General features: G+C 46.7%; 1 protein-coding gene across 4 annotated transcripts in view; it reads left to right on the forward strand.

Annotated features, from left to right (window-relative positions):
- LOC144823468 (carotenoid-cleaving dioxygenase, mitochondrial-like) overlaps positions 1 to 24,289 on the forward strand; it is a 501,856-nt gene that overhangs the window by 282,069 nt on the left and 195,498 nt on the right. For all 4 annotated transcript variants that reach the window (XM_078682005.1, XM_078682008.1, XM_078682007.1 and 1 more), the window contains one exon: positions 8,186 to 8,288. In XM_078682005.1, the coding sequence (XP_078538131.1) occupies positions 8,186 to 8,288 (103 nt within the window). The remainder of the gene's footprint in view (positions 1 to 8,185; positions 8,289 to 24,289) is intronic.

Genomic DNA, 24,289 nt, shown 5'->3' on the forward strand with positions numbered 1-24,289 from the left:
CCATTATGTTCCAGCACCATGCTAAAATCTACAAAAAGCCCTCCACTTCTCCGAATACTAGGAACTACTTAAGCTAAATGATCTTCTAAATTGGCAAACGGTGCAGAAACGTACACTGGGAAACTCAATGTTTACAGACAGTTGTTGAAAGTCCCAATGAATTCCTCATAATAACAAATAAGGTGGGAATTCAGTCTCAACAAATCGCAATGAAGCCACACATTAAAAGCATATATCGGGACAGAGATGACCATGGTTCATGGCATACAAACGGACCCGTGGCAGATATATTTAGATTCTCAATGGAAGCACTTTCTGCCCAAGATCTGGACATCCATCCAGAAGCCCCCCACACTCAGTGCTGTTCCATAACCTTGATAAATACTCACCCAATCTGCAATGCAGAAGTTGACGGCCTCTGCAAAGTTGTAACCTTGGTTGATGCCGCTGTGATAGGCCCGGGAAAAAGTGATCACAAACTCACCAGCACACTGATTCGTTCAGACAACTGGCAATGCGTGTTCTAGCGCCAGCCCGAGCGCGCCTCAGCAGCAGGGAAGTGGACATGCTGCGGGAACGTGTGACCATATGGTGCTACCAGATGGCGCAGCGCGCTCCCGAAACGAAATCTCCAGACGTGCACGCGTTTGCATTGTAAGCTATGCAACGCGTGCACTTATTTGCTGAAAAAGCTCTACCGATGGCATTAGGTCTCCCCTATGTAGCGCATGCGTGCTGCGTAGGCGAGACCTAAAAAAGGAGGTAGCAAGGGAAATAACAGATGCTAGGTGGAACAGCATGCAGAAGTACAAAAACGTGCCATCTTGAGAAATCAAATTTGTTAGGCGGCAACCAGATCTTTCCAATTACACTTGATGGTATGCTGATTTGAGATCCGATGAAGTAAAAAACATGGCTCCTTCTAAAACAGTGTATAAATCCTGTATTTCGGGTAATGAGTAAAAATTCATTGTAATTTGTTTAAGTGATCTCAAATCAGCACATAATTTTAAATAGCCCAATTGTTTGGTTAAATCTACAGGCGTGACCCAGTAGCTAGACCCTACGGGTTCAAAAACACATTATTCTTATCATTCTTTTAATTCTAATACCTTTCCTAACTCCTTACGAAACACAGAATTGTACATAGAAATGACATTTTTAACACAATTGGTTACAGTCTACCAATAAATAGGAATATCAGAGGATGGATAATGGTTTTGTCCTAGGTTTCCTTTGTATCTTCAACCAAGAATCTGTTGACCATCTTGAGCCACATGTACCTCTCCTAATATCAATACACTTCAAACGTGATGATAGCCACACACAAAAAAACATAATTGATATAGATTTTGTTGTTCCAGTAGTTCCTGTAAAATAACTGATATATACGTGAAAGGAGACCCTGAGTCAACAAGCATTAACATTATAACGAGTGACCATGTATAATGTGACCTGCAAGGATTTTTATAAACTTTGCCAATATCAACAGTGTTAATAAAATCAATGAAGTTCTGAAGCCTTCCTTCACTGTTACTGCATCCAACTTTTTCAACAACCAAAATAAAATTATCCTTGTTTTGGTTGGACCCATTGCTGTCTTCAGATATTTCAGTGACAGAATAAATAGTGCAATGAGACTTGCATGTAGCTAAACGGTGACCATTTTTTCCCATGATTGAAGCCATCTTTGTTGCAATCTGGGCAGCTGTTTCTATTGGTTGCATGCTTTCCTCCACTTCTGTTACACTCTCCTTGGGACACCTTGCTTTAATGCAGACACTTTAAGTGTAATTAACGTATTGATTTTAGTTTTTACTTCTTATGTCTAAATAATGCCCCCTGAATCTTTCAATTGAAACAAATGACATGATCTCTATTGTACTGCTCAGGAATAAAACCAAACTCACAATTTGCGGCCAAAACACGCAAAACTGCTATATAGACTTCTATAGGCTCATTAACGTAGTGGCAAGAATACAATTTGCAATGCTCCATAATAACAGGTGACTTATCCTTTAAATGCCTATTTAATATTTCTAAATCTTCAACAAATACATCACAATGTTGTCCATCATCCCACAAGGGGGATTAAGTAGTGGCAATTGGTTGAAAAATAATTGTGCTTCTGTACCAATAAGATTGAGTAAAAATCTGTTTTGCTGACAGCTATAAATAAGTTAACATTAATTGCTATGATAATTGGTATATAATGCAGACCAGTAACACAATGTGTATACTTTGCTCTCCACATTTTGTAATACGGGATTTGGGAAATTAGCATATTGCTGAATAATAGAAAAAACACAAAAGCTGTCCAAGGATTAGCAATCTGAAATAGCAGACAAGGTTAGATGAAGTACTAGCAGTCATGACAGGTGTACTGTACTGTTGATAAATAAAAGCAGGTTTTTTAAAAAGAAAATTAGAATTAAAGCCGTCAAAGAGGTTTTAAAACAAGCACAGCTAATGGTGATCAATCAAGACCACAAAGGTACGATAAAACTAAAATGGTGGCCTTTGTTTTACGTGAGCGCAGGGTAGCTCACAGCTGAAATGCACATCACATAATGATAATCAGTGCCCCAGTTACGGAAGGTCAGCAGTCAGGGGTACTCAATGGTTGCCATGGTAGAAGCCCAATCTTGCAGAAGCAAAAAAGTACGGACGGGCGACGACATCTTCAACCAGCTGTCAAATAACTGTTACATAGAATACAGTTGGAGAAGAGAAGTTCAGTGAGACTGCTGTTTTCAAAAGAAACAGCCACTGTTGAGGCACGTCTTAGGATTGCACCTCATTCAAAGATTGCATGAGCCTACATCAAATAGAAATGAAGGAGAGGAAGAAGCTGTTAAATTAAAGAAAAGGAAGAAGGCCAAGTGAATACAAACTTAATAATAAAGCACATATACATTATTAAATATAGCAGATTTCTGCAGACAAGACCGGAAGATATAAGGGCTTGCATTACAGTTTGATGGGAGAAGGTGGGACTCTAAGAATTTTATGAAGTAACCAGGTTATATAAAAGCAGGTTGAAGCAACCTGATTGATTTGAACAGTAAAAGGAAAATGATTAGATCGCTATCCCAAATTTACAGTCCTGATGATGATCCCATATTTTTACGGGATCAAACGTCGTCGACATACACTTTCACCCATTACACCATGCTGTGTAGAATTTTTTTTGGGTTGCAGTGGTGTTTGACCTAACCGTGTTATATTAATGTTGGTCACTGTTTGCTTGCTTGAATATGTGCATATGTTTTTGTTGTCAGTTTTTAACACCTGCTTTTCTGCGCATTATTGTATTTTTGCTCATTGTGTGTTTCAGTTCATTGTTTATTTGCTCTCTTGATCTTTGGTTTTTAAAATTATTTCATCAAATTCAAATTTTTGTTCGAGTTGTAGTAATAAAATTGAAAACTCTATTCATTGAATTTGTTTATGGAACTGATTTTTGAACCCAGAACACTGTATTTTATTTTTTGTTAAGGGGCCGTTGTCTCTAGAATTGCGTCAAGTATTTAGCATCTATCAATTTGCCATCCTTTTATAAATTAGCTACATGGAACTAATTTTCAGAATAAGGGGGTCATTACGATGTCGGGCGGAATCACGTCCGCAACACCGACTCGGTCATGGGACCAACCAACACCTGGTCGGCAGTCCCAACTGCCTCATTAGGATGCGACCGAACACTGTTCTGTTGCATTCTGACCCTGCTTGCAGGCCAGGTCGCTCCCCCACTGCCGCCCAGCTCCACCAGCGGGTCAGCCAGCTGCCGATACCCCTCCGAATGTGTGTTCGCTCCTGCTGTAACCTGTTTCGACCTTTCTGCCATTACGCCCTTTCGCTTTGGCCAATTTGCGGTGCTTACTGTTGTGATTTTTGTGCTTAATTCTCTTGTCTCTGTGTAATATTGTATTTTTATTAAATTTCTGACCTCGCTTTCTAGCTCGCTCCCCCCCCTTTTTTCCTTCTGTATCCCACTACTTTTCCCGCCGTGGACCCCAGGCGGCCACTCCCCCTCGCCGCCCGCTCCTGCCTATCAGCTGCTCCTCCCTCCCTCCCCGCCTTAAATGGCGGCCGCTGCCCGGCCGCGCTGCTGGCGCGCCAAAGGCAAGCCCATCTGCGTCCGTTCGCGCCTGGACCGCGCTCAGCACCAGAACCCCTGGACCCCGCGTACTCCACAACGCCAAACTCCAATATGACGCCAACACCCTCCACGCTCCCAACACAAGCCGAGACCACCGCTGCTTCCAAGCCGCCCCGAAACGCACCCACAGAACCTTCTCCTGCCACACCCGCAACTTCACCTGCGACAAAACCACCAAACCTCCAAAGACGGACCCAACCACCTTCGCTGCATCCTCCTCAACACCCGCTCCGCACGCAAATACGCCGTCGAGCTCTGGGACCTGCTCGACACCTCCATTCCAGATGTGGCCTTCCTGACCGAGACCTGGTGGAACGACTCCTCGGCACGGACATCGCCATAGCCATCCCAGACGGCTACAAGATCTCCCGCAGAGACCACACCAACGGAATTGAAGGAGGAATAGCCGTCGTCCACAAGTCCACCCTCCAGGTCCACACCCTCGCAGATGACTTCCTCAACTCCGCCGAACACCTTCACTTCCGGATCCACACCAACCCCAACACCACCCTCAGAGGAACACTCATCTGCAGACCCCCCGGGCCTCTTTCAGCGACTTCATCGCCGACCTTGCCAGCACCAACGCACTCACCTCCACGGACTACATCCTCCTCGGGGACCTGAACTTTCACCTTGAGAACAACAACGACGCGAACTCCGCAACCATGATCGACCACCTCGCCAACCTTGGCCTCCGACAACTTGGCACCAAACCCACCCACACCGCCGGCCACACTCTCGACGCCGTCTTCTCCACAAGCACCCACGTCGCCTTCAACCACACCACCGAACTCCACTGGACCGACCATCGCTGCGTCCACTTCACCTTCAAGAAACCAACCACGCAACACCGCACCCAACAGCTGCCTCCCCGCTGCTGGAGCAAAGTCACCGAAGACTAGCTGACCTCCACCCACCGAACCCACCGACCCAGACGCCGCCGCCCGTAACTTCAGACAGAGGATCGACAACTGCGCCAACATCCTTGCCCCGCTCAAAAAACCCTCCATCAACCACTCCAGCAAGAAAGCCACCTGGTTCACCGAAGAACTCCAGACCTCCAAACGTATTTACCGGAAGCTGGAGAATAAATTGCTCCACGACCACACAGCTGACAGCCACGCAGCCCACAAGGACGCCATCCGCAGACATCACCACCTCATCAGAACAGCCAAGAGATCTTCCCCCAAAACCCGCCTGGACAACAACGCACACGACTGACAAGAGCTTTTTATCATAGTGAAAGAACTCTACAACCCCAGCGCCAACACCGACATTTCGCCCCCGCTCAAAAAACCCTCCATCAACCACTCCAGCATGAAAGCCACCTGGTTCACCGAAGAACTCCAGACCTCCAAACGTATTTACCGGAAGCTGGAGAAGAAATTGCTCCACGACCACACAGCTGACAGCCACGCAGCCCACAAGGACGCCATCCGCAGACATCACCACCTCATCAGAACAGCCAAGAGATCTTCCTCCAAAACCCGCCTGGACAACAACGCACACGACAGACAAGAGCTTTTTATCATAGTGAAAGAACTCTCCAACCCCAGCGCCAACACCAACGACATCCCGCCCTCGCAAGATCTATACGACTCACTGGCCACCTTCTTCCATTGCAAGATCACGACATCCTCAACACCCCGTCCGGCCCGGGCACAACAGACCCCACCCCGAACGCCACCTGCACCAACCAGCTGACCTCCTGGTCCTATATCAACGACGACGAGACACGCAAGGTCATGAACTCCATCCACTCAGGATCTCCGTCAGACCCTGCCCACACCACATTTTCAACAAAGCAGACGCAACCATCGCACCCCAGCTATGGAAGGTCATCAACATCTCCTTCGACACAGTGACATTTCCGGAAAGCTGGAAGCACGCCAAAATCAACGCCCTCCTCAGGAAGCCCAAGGCTGACCCCAAGGACCTCAAGAACTTCCGGCCCATCTCCCCTTCCCGGCGAAGGTTATCGAGAAAATAGCCAACATACAGCTGACCCACCACCTCGAGGACAACAACATCCTAGACCCATCCCAGTCCGGATTCAGATGAAACCACAGTACCGAGACAGCCCTCATCGCCGCCACAGACAACATCCGGAGCCAACTAGACAACGGCAAAACTTCAGGCCTCATCCTCCTGGACCTATCAGCCGCCTTCAACACGGTCTGCCACCGCACACTAAGAACACGCCTCCAAGAAGACGCAATCCAGAAGAAGGCCCTGGACTGGACCACGTCCTTCCTCTCGGGCAGAACCCAGAGAGTCCACCTCCCACCCTTCCGATCCGAAGCCACTGACACCATCTGCGGCGTACCCCAGGGCTCATCCCTCAGCCTGACGCTGTTCAACGTCTACATGGTCCCCCTCGCACAAGTGGCCCGCCAGCACGACCTCAACATCATCTCCTACGCCGAAGACACCCAGCTCATCCTCTCCCTCACCAAGGACCCGCAAACTGCCAAAACCAACCTACACGAGGGAATGAAGGCCGTCGCCGAGTGTATGAGGAGCAGCCGCCTGAAACTGAACTCGGACAAGACGGAAATCCTCATCCTTGGCCCCACCCCCTCAGCCTGGGACGACTCCTGGTGGCCGACCACACTGGGAACAGCACCAACACCCTCGGACCACGCACGCAACCTAGGATTCATCCTCGACTCCTTCCTCTCCATGTCGAAACAGATCAACGCCATCTCCTCCTCCTGCTACAACACCCTCCGCATGCTTTGCAGGATCTACAAGTGGATCCCGACCGAAACCAGAAGAGCGGTGACCCAAGCCCTCATCAGCAGCAGGCTGGACTACAGCAACGCGCTCTACGCAGGAATCCCGGCAAGACACCTACGACGACTGCAATGCATCCAGGACGCCTCCGCCCGACTGATCCTCAACACCCCTCGAAACAGCCACATCACCTCCCACCTCAGAGACCTGCAGTGGCTCCCCGTAAACAAGAGAATCACCTTCAAGCTCCTCACCCACGCACACAAAGCACTCCACAGCACCGGACCAGCCTACCTGAACAACAGACTCAACTTCTACACCCCCACCCGCCAGCTCCGCTCCGCCAGCCTTGCCCTCGCCGCCGTCTCGCGCATCCAACGAACAACCTCCAGCGGCAGATCCTTCTCCTTCCTCGCCGCCAAGACCTGGAACACCCTCCCTACCCACGTGCGGCAGACCCAAGACCTGCTCATCTTCAGGAGGCTCCTCAAGACCTGTCTCTTCGAGCAGTAGCAGCACCCCCTCCCTTTAGCGCTTGAGACCCTCACGGGTATGTAGTGCGCTTTACAAATTCATTGATTTATTGATTATATTTCACAATGGTAGCATGCAGTACGGCTGTAAACCGACCGTAATGCATGCTCCCATAGTGAAATGGGAGGGGCGGTTCAACCCTGCACCCCGTGGCAGACACTGCGAGGTGCCTGCCACAAGGTGCAGGGATAAACAGGGGGCACCACAGGTGCCCCCTCTGCCTCCAACTGGAGGCCGTACACCCAAGGGGGTCCTGCTGGGGGCCCCCAAAGGCGCTTTCCGACATGGTTCCGATGTCGTACAGGCCGGCATGGAGATCATGTCGGAAACCGACATCGTAATCTCAAGGGCCGAATGGCCTGCCCTTGAGATTACTACCTGGCTTCTGACTGGCGGACGGGCTCTCCGAGCATGTTGGAAACCAGACGGAATTACCAGTCGGTTTCCTTTCCAACCGCCTCCATCGTAATGAGGCGGTCGAAAAGGAAACCGAGCGGCCCATTACGAAGCAGCTATAAAGGCTCCGACCTAATGGTCGGAGCCTTTTTGAGCTGCATCATAATCAGCCCCTTAATGTTTCTTGGGACTGCTAAAAAAATTAATTAGCATAAAATGTAACTTCATAAATTTAAATGTAACTCTAGATTCAAAAGAAGGAAGCACCCCACTATATCATGTGGATTTTGATGAATTGTCTGAGGTAATCGTAATTATAAACAATGATAACATCAGTGCTTTTGACTTTACAAACAGGTGGACTGGAGCAAGATTGTTGCAGTTAATGGAGCAACGGCACATCCCCACTATGACCCAGATGGGACAGCGTACAATATGGGAAACTCGTACGGGAAACACGGTAGGATTTAATGAGTTCATATCTTTCTATTATGCTCTCATTTCAGCATTTAAAACATGGCTTATGTCACACCCGAAATGCAAAGTGTGTCTTTTTCTTGTGCTCAGAAAAGCATATGCATCATGGACATTCACAATATATGGATAAGTAGTTTTTTTCCACGGATAATGTTAAAGCAATTTGCTCACTGCTTTGATTGGACAGATTTCTCAAGTACATTGTTACTTGCGATTGTCAAGCTTCATCTAATGTGAACTCAAGTTGTGCCGCATAGGCTGAGTGGAAAATGATGGCAAAAAAGGGGAAAGACTCTTACAGCAGAGAAAGGACCTGATCTTAACACTGTCAAATTTGGAAGAACATTACAAAACAGTGGAGTAGTAACAGAAACCTTTGTAATGTAGCAAAAATAGAGAATCGTGATATTAGAAAAGTGACAACTCCCTGAAGTGAAACAGAAATCAGTAGTCTGAGACCGGTTTATGAAAAACGCCCGGGGATTGTTAGTGGTAGGTGAGTAGAAATGATGCTCATGATTATAAAAATCATAACAGCATTTTTTTTAATATAACACTTGCTACCCTATCTTTTCCCCATTGGGCAATTTACATGATAACTACCACTGTTACCCAAGTAAATTAGACAGAGATGACATCTTGAGGACGAGCAGTTGTGTTGCCCGTTCCTTGATTTGAGGTCGTGACCTCCAGGTTGGACATGGAGATTGATTGTTGATGGTGGACATTGACAGCTGTTGGGAGGATGGCATTCGAAGAATATGGTGGGTGGTCAACCTTAGGGATTTAACCAGCTGGTCAGATAAGAGGAAAAGGATAAGCAACGAGTGAGAAGGTCAGCAATTGTGACCGAGGCACTACGTTACCAAGCTAGCACATGCTTGGCAGTCAACGGAGAATAAATACAACAGCCAAAACACAGAGGCAAAGTAATTGTCGAAGCTTTTTCCTTTATTTTGCCACTGTTGAAATTCTCGTAGCACAGCATTTACTTTTTTTTAGCTAGAGTTGGACCAGACAGAAAATAGGCCTGTGCACCAAAATAAAAGTGACCCACATTAGTGAATTAGATAGCTAAAAAAAAGTGGCCCGTGTTTCCAAATTGGGGCATATTCGATCTTTTAAAGACTCGTTATATATGTGGTTTGTAAGGTATGGGAAACTGCATGCGTGTGTGCTTGCTTAAGGCAATGTTTGTTTTAATATTCGGTAAATCAACAGTATAATAAAAACCAGCCCACGAGACCATAAAACAGGCGTACACACAGTCCTTAAATCGTCCTTAAATCGGCCCACACACACTCCTGTCAGACCAGCCCGTCGGGCGCTGCCTGAATTCCACTATAGGCCAGTCCGACCCTGTATTGTAGCTTCGCCATGCCGGCACCAGTGTTATTTATTCACAGCGTATAGCTCCTGTAAGGTTGGCCTGTTTCCATGTCATTGAACAGCGCCACAGGCTAAAGCTTTGCTTTGTTTTCGTGACACATGTGATTATGCTTCAGAGAACAGAAATGGAAGCTGTTTTCAGCATAAAAGTCCCACTGCATTCATGGCTGCGTTGGGTATCACTGTGCAGTACAGTTCATGGCAAGGATTCCTCGGTATGTTACCTACTTAGGTTAACAAAACAACACAAAACAAGTTATTCCAGACTTATTAAACCAGGTGACATAAAACGGAAATTGGGTGTGCCCTGTACTCTGAGATCTGTGGTTGTGTGTTTTTCTGTTTCACAAGGGTATCGCCATGTACGGTACGATTTTTAAATTGATTTACACAGATTACAATTTACAAAAAATAAACGCAATAGTGGCATTCGTAGACAGAGGCATGTTGTATTTTACAGGAGTGGAGAAAACCCATTTCAGTCATTAGAGACAGGGCAGAGTTTTAGATTTTACAACGATGCATGCAGTATGCAAAGCCGCTTTAAGGGGGTGTTATGCAGGACAGAAGAAAAAAAGCAAAGGCAGCATAATTGCTTTAATTCTGTGAGGGTGTGTTCTTCAACATATCTACATTTTCATCATGCAAGGCCTAAAAGGTCCTAAATGGCGCCAATACATACAGGGGGCGGGCTTTTATGACTTGTAGTATTGCATAGACTTCCGCATTACAATTAGCATTAGAAATAAGTGTAACAATTGGGACACAGTCCACACCCCCTCCACGATCTCTCTAATAATTCTACCACCTCTGCCCAGTACAGTCTGACAGGTTGGCCCTGCCAAGCTTCATTGAAAAAACCTGTTGGTACATACATACATGTGTTACGTTTGGCGGGAATATATAGGTTTATTTTGTGTAGGTAGCTGCTGAAACAATACACCCTATTTAAGAATTTAAAATGTAGAAATTCATGCCTAAAGTTAATGAAAATTAATTTGGTCTGTTTGCAGCATTCCTTCCATTTCTCTAGGCCAATGACCAGCTCCAAGTTGGTTTTCCATTTTTCTAAAGCGTTGTGGGTGGGTGAGGTGCAGCATTCTGTATAAAGCTTCAGAGCCTAAAAACCCATCGTTTTGCATCAGGGTTGATGCTTGACAGGGTAAGCATGGCAAACTCTTCCGGCTAATCAGGGAAGTAGGGCAAACCAGTTGAGGACGCATGGCACAATCTGAGGGAATAATATATGTCTACAGGCGGTCTCTGGTCCCTTTAAACTGGTTTGATGAGATAAGCATGCCACCAGCAAACAGCTGGTCTGTCCTGGTGGAACCAGCACCACTCGGTCTACAGATCATCCCCCTACCCAGCGCCAGAGGTAAGCAAGTATTACCCAAGGGAAGGAGTACAGGGGAGCGATGGACCACCAGGGCTGGTCAGTGTATCGTGCCGTTTGAATACGCTGTATCAGTTTAGTGAGTTTAGTCGCAGTACTGGCCTTCAGTGCCCCTGTCTCCACCTGGTCAGCCTCGATGGGGAGATGCGTTATAGCCACTTATCTGATACCACAATGCTACATAGTGAGATTGTGCACCTTGGTAATATCTTTCTCGGTCGGGCACAGCCAATCACCTCAATGTTATAGTCTCGCAGTTTAACCATGAATTACATTCTCCCTGCATCAGTCTGGACATTAAAGACCTCAGTTTAAGAAAGTGAGTTTTACTCAGCAGAATGGGGATATTATGGAACAAATAGAGTAATATAGGAGGCACTGGCATATCAAGAAGCACTATTGTGCCAGCCATAGACAAAGGCAGTGTTATCCAACTCCCAATTTGATCACTGAGCGTCATATTTATCATTATTTCAGGCAACACAGCAAAACACCTTGCTGCACTACATGAAAGAAAGAGAGCAGTAGCACGTCTTATCTATCAAGCTATGGTACTTTCCTGCGCAAACTGCTGCCTAGTGCCAATGCAGGCACCCTTGCACCATGTTGCAAGGGTGCCTGTGTTGCAGACATTATGGTTTATTTGGAGGAAGGGACACCTTCCTGCACAAAAACAATCCTCCGAGGCTTTTTCCTCTTTCTACCCGTGCTACAGAAAGCAGTACACATAGAAAGAGGCAGAAACGTAAGAGAAATAAAGATATTTCTCCTTGTTGTGCCTCCCCCAGGGAAGGTGTAGCATTTTGACACCTTCCCATTTGGTAAATATGGGAATGTGCCAAAATCCATGGGTGAATTCATGGTAACACCCATGCTCTACCCATGGAAACCATTCCTGGGGCAGAGTAATGCAAGGCAGCGACATGTGCTGCCTTTTGTTAATCCTGAATTACCAAGCCATGCAGGGCCACATAAGGTGGCCATACGTGGTATGGTATCATTCTAGGTTATGCGTCGGCCTTGCCCTCGCTTGAGTTGCGCAAGGGTGACGCAACAATTTGATAAATACGCCCTCAATTTGTCCAGAGTGAGGCCATAACTATCCCATAGCTTTGATTTCTTGTCCTTGTTGAGCAGCACTCCCAAGTACCTGACCGTGGTCTTATACCATTGTAGTAGAATTCTAACTCTTGGTCTTTGAGCTGCATCTGTCAGGGGGAACATCTCTCATTTTGACCTGGTATTATGAACACTTGACATGTCCCCCAAGCGCATCATTTCATCTATAACTAATTGAGATTTGAGTCCAGATTCTTCACAATCAACATAATACCGTTTGTGTATAATGACAAAAGACTGCACTTATTCGGGAGTACAGCGCCACCGAGCAGGTGTCCTACTCGTACCCAAGAAGCCAACAACTCCATGGCAAGAGCAAAGACAAGGGGTGAAAGAGGACATCCTTGTCAGGTGCCCATCTATATTGTAAATGGTGTGGAAAGATAACCATGGAGTCTGACCCTGGTTATGTTATGTTATGTTAGCGGGTATTTATTAAGAGCGCGGCTACTCCATGGAAAGTGCCGGCACTGAGGCAAACAAGACCCGCATGTACCAAGAGACCCACCGAGCTCAGTTTAAGGCTGTTGTTGGAATAGCCAGGTTTTAACTTTCTGTCTAAAAGTGATTAGGTCCTTGGATTTCCTCAGGGCGGGAGGCAAGCTATTTCATAGGCTGGAGGCCAGCACTTGGAAAGATCTACCACCCCTCCGGGAGAGCTGAAAACGAGGGGTGATGATCAAAGACTGAGATGATGACCGCAAAGTTCGACACGGGATGTAGGGTTGCAGTCTGGCCCCAAGGTATGGGGCACCGATTTTATGGAAGGCCTTAAAAACCAGCACCAATGATTTAAAGGTGATCTGTTTCTTAATCGGTAGCCAATGCAAGGAGACTAAGAGAGGGGTAGAGTGAGATCTAGGCGCAGACGAAAAGATAGCTCGGGCCGCCACATTTTGGACCACTTGAAGACGCCCAAGTAAGGATTCCGGCAGACCAAGATACAAATCATTAGCATAATCCAGTCTCAACACCACCAAGGCTTGGACAATCGTCTTCCGGTGGGGGACCCGAAGAAGGGGCAAAAAGTTCCTCAACATCTTCAACATCCGGAAACAGGTCCCCGCCACTGATTGAATTTGGGCCTTCATAGAGAGAGATTCATCAAGTTTGACTCCCAATTTTTTACCGTCATGACACTGAAGTGGGAAGAGACATGTCCTGTGCCCACCAGTGATGCCAAAGGTCACAAGACCGAGAGCCGAAAAGCATTATTTCTGATTTCTAAGGATTGCACTTCAATTAGTTTAACCTGAGCCAGGAAAACCCCTCGGATAGGCAAGTGTTTTTTTCATTGCTGTTGAATTCTGAGCCCTTTCCACAAGTGAGCAGTAGTTGTGTGTCGTCAGCGTATGACACTATCTTAGCCCCATGCTTCTCAGCCAACTGTGCCAGAGGCGACATGTAAAGATTAAACATGGTTGGGCTAAGAATTGAGCCCTGAGGGACTCCCACAGTCATCGGGGGCATAGGGGCCGAAAAAGGCGGGCACCAAATGGTTTGTTGGCGATTTTTCAAAAAGGATTTGAACCATTTTATTTTTTTTTTTTATTTTTGAAATTTATAAAGCACACAAATGCCCTGGGGCGTCTCGGTGCTGCGGACGGAAAGCAGAATCAGTAGGCAGATTATTGGTTAAACAACCAGGTCTTTATCATCTTTCGAAAGAGTAACAATGACTGACACGCTCTAATCTCCAGCGGGAGAGAGTTCCAGAGTCTTGCCGCCGTAACGACAAAACGCCTGTCACCCCAGGAGACGTTTTTTGTACGTGGTACAGTGAGATGAAAGGCAGTGGAGGAGCGAAGAGGTCTATTAAGAAGGTAGGTGACTAAATGATTTATTAGGAACTGGGGGCTTGTTTTACGGGAGGCTTTATAGGCGATGCATAATGCCTTAAGTTTTATATGGTTCCTTACTGACAACCAGTGGTACCTTTTGATTACATGTGAAATAGGTTTGAACTTGGGGGTTCCCAACAACATTCTGGCAGCCGGATTTTGAGCGGTTTGCAGTTTTTGAATGACCCTGCTTTGTGCATTAGCAAACAGCCCATTGCAGTAGTCTAAGGATGACATCACCAGTGTACTGACCAAAGTTTTTCCTGCATTCACGGGGAGAAATGGAAGAATCTTTTTGATCAGTCGGAATATGTGGAACGCTGCCGAAACCACCAGATTGGCATGGGGTGCAAAGGTCAGTCTGTCATCGAACAGGATGCCTAGGTTCCTAACCTTAGAGGCTGGTTAGGTGGGGAGCCTAATGAAGGTGGCCACCAGGAACTGGACCATGTAGGGGATAGCTTACCAAAGATAATGACCTCCGTTTTATCGGAGTTCAATTTTAAGCAATTGTTGGCCATCCAGCTACTGATGGCCAGCATGCCCTTTTGAAAGCTGGCTGCTACCCTTTCTCCATTGTTGTTAACCGCAAGCACCAACTGGGTGTCATCAGCATAAGATGTAAGGCCCATCCCATAGGCCTTGATGACTCTGGCTAGGTCCGACACGTAGATGTTAAAAAGTGTCAGACTTAGGGATGAGCCTTGTGGAACTCCGCATGGTAGCGTCAATTGGACAGAATGGAAGGAGCCCAGAGTCACCACCTGAGTCCGGTTGGAAAGAAAAGATGACAGTAGTTCTTTTGCCTTATCTTGAATACCCATTGCAGTGACAAGGTCGATCAAGGTAGTATGATCGACCGTGTCAAATGCAGCTGACAGATCTAACAGTATGAGCACAGCCGTGCCTCCCTGGTCCAGAATAGTTCTTATGTCTTCTGAGGCTTTGATTAAAGCTGTTTCTGTGCCATGCGCTTTTCGAAAACCAAATTGGGTGTCATCTAACAAATGGTGGTCTTCTATGTATTTAGAGAGTTCTTGATTCATCACCTTTTCAACCACTTTGGCCGGAAAAGGTAGACCAGCTATAGGCCTATAGTTCTTGGTATCCTCCGGATCCAAGTAAGATTTCTTTAATAGAGGTTTTAAAATGTGTTTTTTCCATGTGGTGGGATATGTCCCAGATGTGAACATGGCGTTACAGATTTTTGCTAATACAGGAGCTATTAGGTCCATGACAGGGGCAAGAACCTTAGGTGGACAAGGGTCATTAGCTGATCCCGCTTTAATAGTGGCCAGTACCTTGGCAATTTGATCCCCAGTGACCTTTTCAAACTGCACGTGGAGGTGACCTGATAGTTTTGATTTGTGTGTGCCTCCAATCCCACCCTCTTGAAACCTTCGTAGAAGTCCATTGTGGGGCACGGTATCGAAGGCTGCGGAAAGGTCAAGTAGCACCAAGGCTGCCCTGTAGGAGAGTAGGGTCTGCTTTCCTATGGTCACCCCACTTTTTGCTTTTTGCTTCACTGGTTTTCGACTTTAATGTGGCTGTGGGCCTGCCAAACAGACCCACAGCCCTGCTGTTCTCTCTCTAAATTCACACCATGTACTTTAGGTACATCACCAATTGGGAAATGGGTCACTCTTATGAGTCCCTGTACAGTGTACCATAGGTACCCAGGGCATAGGTGCACCCAAGGCCTACCAGGGGCTGCAGCATATGTTATGCCACCCCTGGCTGGCTATCCAAACTGACACAACTGGCTGATCACTCAGCTGGGGAAAGGTCGCGTAATTACCCCTTGCTTAGGTATAGTATTCCTATACCTACCATTATATATAGACACATATGCATCTATAAGTCACTCCTATGGCAGGCCTTAACAATCCTGAAGGCAGAGTGCTTGGTTTTATGTGAGATTGTGCTCTAGCATAAGCTGTCTGCAGCTTTCGGAACCATGTCCTTATAGCTGTTCTATGATATAGCCATAACATATACTCTTAAGTGCATTATAATCCTCGCGGTTGAATGCTAACTTTGGTTTGGCTTTATCAAAACATGTTGTGTAAGGTGTCATACGCTTTGGAATACTACCCCCTCACCAGTTCTGGTGACGGGGGTAGCATTCCACCCTTCTAGAGGGAGAAGACATGTTGTTCCTACTAATCTCGGGTAAAGTTAGCCAGAGCCTCAGCATCACAAAATGGATGCTGCTGCCACAGACACAAGTCTGACCTCCTGCTGCTGGGAGTTCTTCCAGCGAGGGAGGCTTGAACAATAGGTTTCCTGTCTTGGGAGTTGCTAGCACCACCCCAGACAGGCCATAGTGTATGGGGGCAGGGAGGGCTGAATGAAATGAAACACTAGCTGGGGCACACAAGGTGTCCCATGCATAGTCCGGTTCAAACCGGTGCTGGGGCACTCCAGCCCCAGCTCTGGCGCGAAGCTGGACAAAGGGAAAGGGGTGTACCCTCCCATAGGAGGGACCTAGCAGGTAATCCAGCCCCTAAATTTGGTATATAGGTAGGAGCTGAGTCCCAAGACTTTAGATTTTATCCTGACTGAAACTTGAAACCGAAACTCTGGACCTTCGACGGTGTACCTGAAGATAGAAGACTGAAGAATCTCCCTTGTGGTCAAGGAGTGACCACCCTGTGCAAGCAGGTACCATCAAGCGATCAACGGTTTGCTTTGTCGAAGCTCCCGCCGGAGCCCGAGCACAGAGCCTGACAAGACCCAGACTTCCAGACTTCCAACGGCCCGATCCACAGCCACAGCAGGGCTGAGACCCGTGGAGGCGACGGGAGACGTGGGACCGGCCATCTTGGAAAGCCAGCAAATTGCTTTCCGTGCAACTTCTGAGGCACCCTCGAAGTTGTGCATTGGGGATTGAGAAGCCCGAGCCCCGAGCACCAACTGCACCGAAGATCAGCCCTCCACACTCCACGAGTTCTGCGTGGGGCCCTTCTGCATTTTCCTGCTCGACGCGTCTGTCCGTTCACTTGCCCGTTGGATAGTGGCCTCTGTGACGACGAACCTTTGAATTTACACCACTGGTCTGGTTGCTCTAGACTGGCCCCTGCTTCCCTGAAAAGGAGAAGCCCATCAGACCTTGCTGGTCTGATCCAGAAGCCATCTTCAATTCCTGCGTGGGTTGCCTTTGCCAAGGCTTGTTGACTCCAATCCGGAAGCCGACACCGCCGACAGCGAGAGCCTTCGTGAGACAGTCCGTATCCAGCTCCTGGTCCACGTGGCTGCAGAGACAAGCTTCATGACATCATCTGATTGCTTAGCGACATCGCCTGGTTCCTTCCTGGTTCCTTCCTGGTCACTGGCTAGTGACCCAGACTCTGTCCCCTCTGCTTTCAGGTACTCTTCATCCTCGATCCGCCCTTGGATCCAACCGGACACTTCCCTCCTGGTCGCCTGCAGCATCTTTCTTCGAGGCTCCATAGGAATCAGCAACGAAACCCAACACACTTTGACACCTATGCACTCGCTTCCTGTGGGTGAGGTAACGCGAGTATTTCGGTGCTCCTGTGGGTATTGACTATCCTAGTATCTAAGTTTTAAGTAGCTTTCTCCTAGTCCATCCGGAAGTGCCCTAAAAGAACTAGTTTATAACTCTTTCGTTCCCATTCTAACTCTATGGTAACTCGCGTGTGTGTAAAGACACTGCACACGCATCCCGTGGGCCTCCTGCTCCCTAGCCTTTGGTAGTACAGCGTAGCCCCAGCGATTCTTTAGGCCGTAGGCCTATCCTTTGTTCGTGACGTGGTTCTTATACCACAATTTTTGTATATGGTTCGAAGTGCCCCTAGGGCATTACTGTATTTTGTGCAATTTATTGTATGATAATTGAGTATCTTGTTATGTGCTTGTGCCTCTGACCTCATAAAGAGTTCAGAGGATTAATTTAGTAATAAATACATATATATATATAACCTGTGTGGTGTCCTTTCACTTGGTATTAAAGGGATTGCATATGGTAAAACAGCTGGCTTCACATGCCCTCTTGAGTTTAGCCCAAGACTGCTTTGTCCATGCTACCACTAGGATAGCTGGTCTATAAGGTTGTCTTTACAACCATCACCATAAGGGTTGTTTGGACTGGTGCAAGGTGCTCACTAGAATGGTGAACATCATATACCAGGCCACCTTCTCACATACCCTGCCCACCTTATCCAAGGTGATTTTAATAGTTTCTACGACTTCCAGGAGGGCAGTCTTATTGCTAAAATTTGCTCTAAAGCGCGATTGGCTTGGGTGGAAGAGGGAGTTAGACACCGCATAATCAGTAATTACTGAATTAATATAACTTTCCAGGACCTTAGAGAAGTATGGTAATAAGGAAATACGTCTGTAATTACTGGCCACCAATGGATCGGCCGTGGTTTTTTTTAAAAGGGGAAGGATTTTGGCCACTTTCCAACTCTCAGGCATTACTCCCGCCTGAAGGGCAGTATTCAAAACTGAATTAACGGCTGGGTTAATTACCTCGGCAATAGCTGCCAGTGTCTTGATCGGACATGGGTCAGAAGGAGACCCAGATTTTAGAGTTTTCATCAGTGTCAAAGACTTATTCAAGGGTAGGGGAGGGAACTGGGTGAGAGCAGGGCCTGTCGCACAGCGGAAAGGACAGGCAGGAGCACTATCCCCTACAACTACAGAAGATTGAGCTGTGAAGGAATCTTGAATGGCCTTAATCTTATCATAAAAGATACGGGCCATCTGAAAGGCCCATCCCTCACTGGGGACAAATGGACTGCTCATAGCTTTAGGGGAAGAGAAGTCATTAACCATGCTAAAAGCTCTTTACTTCTGTTCCCTGCGTGTTCAATTTTAGCAGCTAGAAAAAGTTTTTTACCCTCCCGCACCCTCCTATAGTGCACCTTAAGGGTCTGTTTATAGATAATTTTGTCTGGCAGCTTATAGTTGCTACGCCATACCCTTTCCAGGTGTTTACAAGCACTCTTACTTTTCCTAAGAGCCTCCATAAACCAAGGGGCTGAGGCTCTATTTATTACTGACTTTCGAGTAATGGCAGGGTCTAAATCCAAAGCGCGGAGTTGGAGCCAATTCTCCAGCGTCAGTACATCCTCTTCCACATTCCCACTAAGGGAAATTGGGTAAAGGCGGAGAGTCATTTGCATGGCCTCTGGAGTGATCAAATGAAAAGGCCTATACCTACTCTCCTTAAGCCGGTAGTGGGATGGGAAGTTGTCACAGTCCCTATTAATTTGAAATTTGATCAGAAAATGATCAGACCAGGTAAGAGGTAAAGAAGTGACCATGTCATTTTTTAGGGAGGAAAAAACCTGATCCAAGGTGTGGCCCTTTTCATGGGACGGGAGATGAACATAAGGGGGCATGCTTGGATAGTCCAAGGCTTCAAACAGCCATTTAGACTTGGGGTCCATTAAATTATCCATATGGATATTAAAGTCCCCGAGTAATAGGCAATGGCTGTATTCTGCCGCAATAGGGTTGATAATACCACTGAGTGATTCCAGGAACTTCCCGGCATGCCCAGGAGGCGATCGACAGCTACCCCCGCAATGGACTGTTGGGCGGAGATAGTAATCAGAAAGCCCAGGCTTTCTGCTCCATCTTTTGCCTCCATAGTTAGAGGAACACAATTGAGAGGGCTTCGAACAATTATCGCCACTCCCCCTCCCCTCCCCGAAGGCCAATCTCTCCTGGTGATCTGGTAGCCTGGTGGGAGCGCCATAGTAAATACAGGATTGGAAGCTTCACTTAGCCAGGTTTCTGTTACAAACACTAAGTCAGGGGAGGAATCAGTTAGCAAATCAAAAAGTTCAGCCTGGTGCTTCCTAATAGAGCGGGCGTTGAGAAGGAATGCAGTCAACTGCCTTCCTCCCCCAGCGTTTGATCTGGTCATCGAGTTAATGTATAATAGGTTGACGAAACCTTTTATATTGGGGGATTACAAGTCTCCACAGAACTGCTAACAAGAAGGGCAATTCAAGAGATTTTAATCCTTTCTCCGCATCCAAAGTGACAGAGATTGTGTCTATTTCAGGAGTCATCGGGTGCATTACAGCAAAGATGGTTCGCAAATTGGTAAATGTGGCCCTACCTGCTATAAGCTTGGATTGCTCATGTAGCACTCGTGCGTTCATCAGTGGGTTGAGCCTATTCGCAATAATATGGGCAAGAATTTTATTATCATAATTCACAAGAGTTAGGGGACTGCATAGTTGATATTGCTGCACATCCTAACCCGGTTTTAAAATCGCTGTGGCGAAGGCTTCCCTGTTGTTAGGGGGCAGTTCTCCACTGTCTGCTGCTTCCTGGTAAAGGTCTGCCAGCCTTGGCATGAATGTTGTCCTCTAAGTCTTTAATTTTTGCTGGGTTTAAGGTATCAGTGTTGCTGCAATATAGATTGGTGTAGTAGGTCTAGAATTCCTGAACTATAGCTTTGTCCTCTCCTTCACTTTGTATGTGGCAAGTCGGAGAAAATGGATAGTGTTATACTGGTGTGCTTTCTCTAATAGCCAGTAGATTGTTCTGCTAGGCCTCTCGCCTTCACTATAGGTACTGGCTGGAGCATTTGTGAATAAGTAGCCACTTTGCCGATCTGCTAATTCTCTGTAATCTCGCAGAGCTGTATATATGTCTAAAAGCATTGGGAAATTGTGGTCCAAGTTATATTTATTTTCTAGTTTAGCAAGTCATATTTTCCAATTGCGCATGTATTGATCCGAGTACCCCTAAATGCTTCCCCAGTTCAAAGCCTCTAATGTATAGGTTATACGCCCCCCCAAACTGTAGTGAATCTTGTAAATGAACTAGATGCGGTATGATCAGCTTGCAGATCTGTCTTAAACACCCTAACCCTAAGAGTACCTGCTGGGAAGCTCCATGGTCGTTGCACCAGACCCACAATAGGGAGCTCAAGTTAAAGGAACACTGGGGAATGGTTAGACAGCGCTCTTAGGAGATATACGTTGTCCATTACCTATTGTAACACCTCAACAGAGAAGAACAAAAAAAATCAATCCAGGAGTGTGTTATGAACAGATGAGCAGTATGAGCAGGCTCTCTCCTCCGCTTAATCTACATCCAGACATTCCGAAGTTCATCCATATCCAGCATTTTATTCAGGACCCTCACAGCTTGAGGAGGATCAGTTCTACAATGGTTCCTATTGCACAAGTCTGGCTGCACAGTAAAGTTGAAATCCCCTACCCCATACAATGTTGCTCTCTTTCTATTGCCAACATCTCACCATAAGTTCTTTCAAGAAATGGGGGGCCATCAATTTTGGGGGAAGATATAATTTAAAAAAAAACGGGAGTGTCGTGCAATACCCCTCCCACCATAAGTTACCTGTCCTCATGGTCACTGTATCAGCATAATAGATTTAAACACAAAGATTTTGTGATCAGCGTAACCACACTTGATTATAAATGCAATACGATGCAAAGTAACTAGTCTGTCCCCATGCGTGGACAAAAGAGCAGGGGCACTCTCCTCTTAGATGTCTCTCCTCTTACACTGCCACTTCTATATAATGTCAGTTCGTAGAAAACAGTATAAGTCGTCATTTCTTAGGGTTGCTCAGACACCGCACATTCCATGCCCTGACTTTAATCAGTTGCTCTACTCCTCAACCTAGAAGAAACCGCTGGCACCATGAAGTCCATCTACTCAGGCATCCCTTCAGACCCCTGTCTCCACCATACCTACTCCAGAGGACTGCAACCAATCAGCACCATGCTCTCAGCAATTCTGAATGCCTCCACGTTTTCTGTGATCCTACCAGATACTTGGAAACTCGCAATTGTCCTCCCATTGCTGAAGATCTCTGCGGACCCTTCAATGCTTGCTAACTACAGACCAATCCCCTGTTACCAGTCCCAACCAAGATCTTAGAGAAAATCATCAACCAATTCTTCAACGAATACCTCGACAACTACCAACTCCTCAACACCACTCAGTCTGGATTCACACCCAACCACAGCATGAAGAATGCCCTCAATGCTGCCACGGCATGGGCGTAACACAGGACCCCACAGCACCTGCGGTGCGGGGGCCCCCGAGCTTCAGGGAGCCCCCTAGGCACAGTACTCAGGCCCAATAGCTCCGGATTAAATTCAGAGCGGCCCATGTGCGTGGCCGGGGTGCTACCTCATATTTCGTTACGCCTCTGTGCCGCGGATGACATCCCCATGACTCTGGACAGAGAAGACATGGCAGCCCTCAACCTCCTGGAGCTCTCCACAGCATTTGACATGGTCTTCCACCCCATCCTCAGCCAATGGCAACATAACATTGGAATCCAAGGACCCGCACTCCGACGGATCTGATCCTTCCTGAAGGGTAAGACCCATTCAGTCAGCCTAGCACCGTACAACTTGGACACCTGCAACCTCATATGCAAGGATTGTCCCCGAGCCTGACCCTCTTCAACACATGCATAATCCTAGCCAGCCTCATATATTCTCGCAACATAAACATCCTCTCTATGCCAACGAAAGGCAGCTTATTCTCTCCCTAACGGACAAGACTCCCACTACCTGGTTCAAGTTCAATACCTGCATTACTGAAATCACTCGCTGGATGAAGACTAATTGTCTAAAGCTGAACACCGACAATAACAAAATCATTATCTTCAGGATGAGCCCTTCATTATGGGACTCCACCTAGAGGACAACAGAGCTAGGACCAACAACGCCAAGAACCTCTGGATTGTCATCAACAGTAAACTCGAAATGACTGCCCAAGTCATCGCCATGACGGCCTCTTGCTTCCATACCTTGAAGATGCTGAGGAATATTGTCAAATATCTCCTGGTCACAAACAAGCTTGACTAGAAGCACACCCTCTATGCCGGGATCAACAAAAAAAAGCACCAGACGACTGCACATCATTTAGAAGTTGGGAGCCAGAATCACTCTTAACCTGCTATCCCGCACTTCCATCACACCAGACCTGAGAGAGCTCAACTGGCTACTCATAAAAAAACAAGCACAATCCAAACTCTGCACCCACGCTTTTAAGGTACTACATAACACTAGCCCAGCATGCCTCAATAATCGCATCTGCTTTCACAAACCTTCTAAATGCCTCTGCCTGTCTGGGCTCCTAGTTCTACACCTAAATTGCATACAGAAACCCAGATTCAGGGCCCAGCCTTTTCCTACTTTTATTCTAAAGCGTGGAACGACCTGCCACTATCAATAAAAGCATCCTCCTCACTTCTTCAATTTCTTAATAGGCTGAACAATTGGCTTTTCGAATAGTCCCATAGGCCTTAAAATTGGCTAGACTCTCACCTGCTCAGTGCTAGGATACCCTCCCAGGTGATAGGGCCCACTACACAGCTCCATAATCCAACATTTCAGCCCACACAAACATTTTACATGCTCTTTGCTTGAGGTAGAACGTTCGACTGTGATGCTTATGCTCCATGCATATATATTTATGCGTAAACCTCAGTGGAAACCTTAACCAGTTTATTTTTTATAGTAAGGGCAATCATCAATCTCATGACCATTTAATACAGGGTAGCTTATAAATGAAACAAGAGGCAAGCATGGCTGACGCAGCAACCGTTGGTTAACCAGAGAAATGCTTCTCAATGAACATAATCAGTAGCATATCAATTACTAACCACGGCACAGCTCCAACAGCAGGAAGCATATTTGGTGTCATACTCCGCAACCAGCAGAATAGCCCCACAACCCTCTTGTATTGTCCCTATCTAGAGAGTGGCTTTCAGCAGCTCTGGCTCAGGTTTTTCATCTCTTTTATCTGTGGCAGCAGTTTTTTTTTTTTTTTTTTTTTTTTCCAAAACCTTTATTGCACTTTGTATATTACACAGCGAAACGCCTACAACCCTGCGGGCCGGCCGCTAACACGTGCTCATTAGACAAAATAGAGCTTTGCATAGTGTCCAATAAATCAACAGCGTTCGCAATTGTCCAATAGAGCATATTGCAAAGTAAAATTGCATTTGAGATAGCATTGTCAGCATTCGAGATGGTTTTGATGGTATTTTATCTTTTTTGAAAAACAACAAACTCTAAAACTAAAACATTAGGAATGATAGTACGGTCAGACATGGATCAATGCAGACTGAATTATAAGTGCCTCATGGGAGAGGCCTACTCCCAGCTCATGCCCCAGCTTTCTAGCGCCCCCACCCGCTTTATGCACACATCCACCCTCATCCCACAGTCAGCGGTTCAAAAGAAGAACGCGCATAGCGGC

The sequence above is a fragment of the Lissotriton helveticus genome, chromosome 3_1 (assembly GCF_964261635.1).
Source record: "Lissotriton helveticus chromosome 3_1, aLisHel1.1, whole genome shotgun sequence".
Lineage (NCBI taxonomy): Eukaryota > Metazoa > Chordata > Amphibia > Caudata > Salamandridae > Lissotriton > Lissotriton helveticus.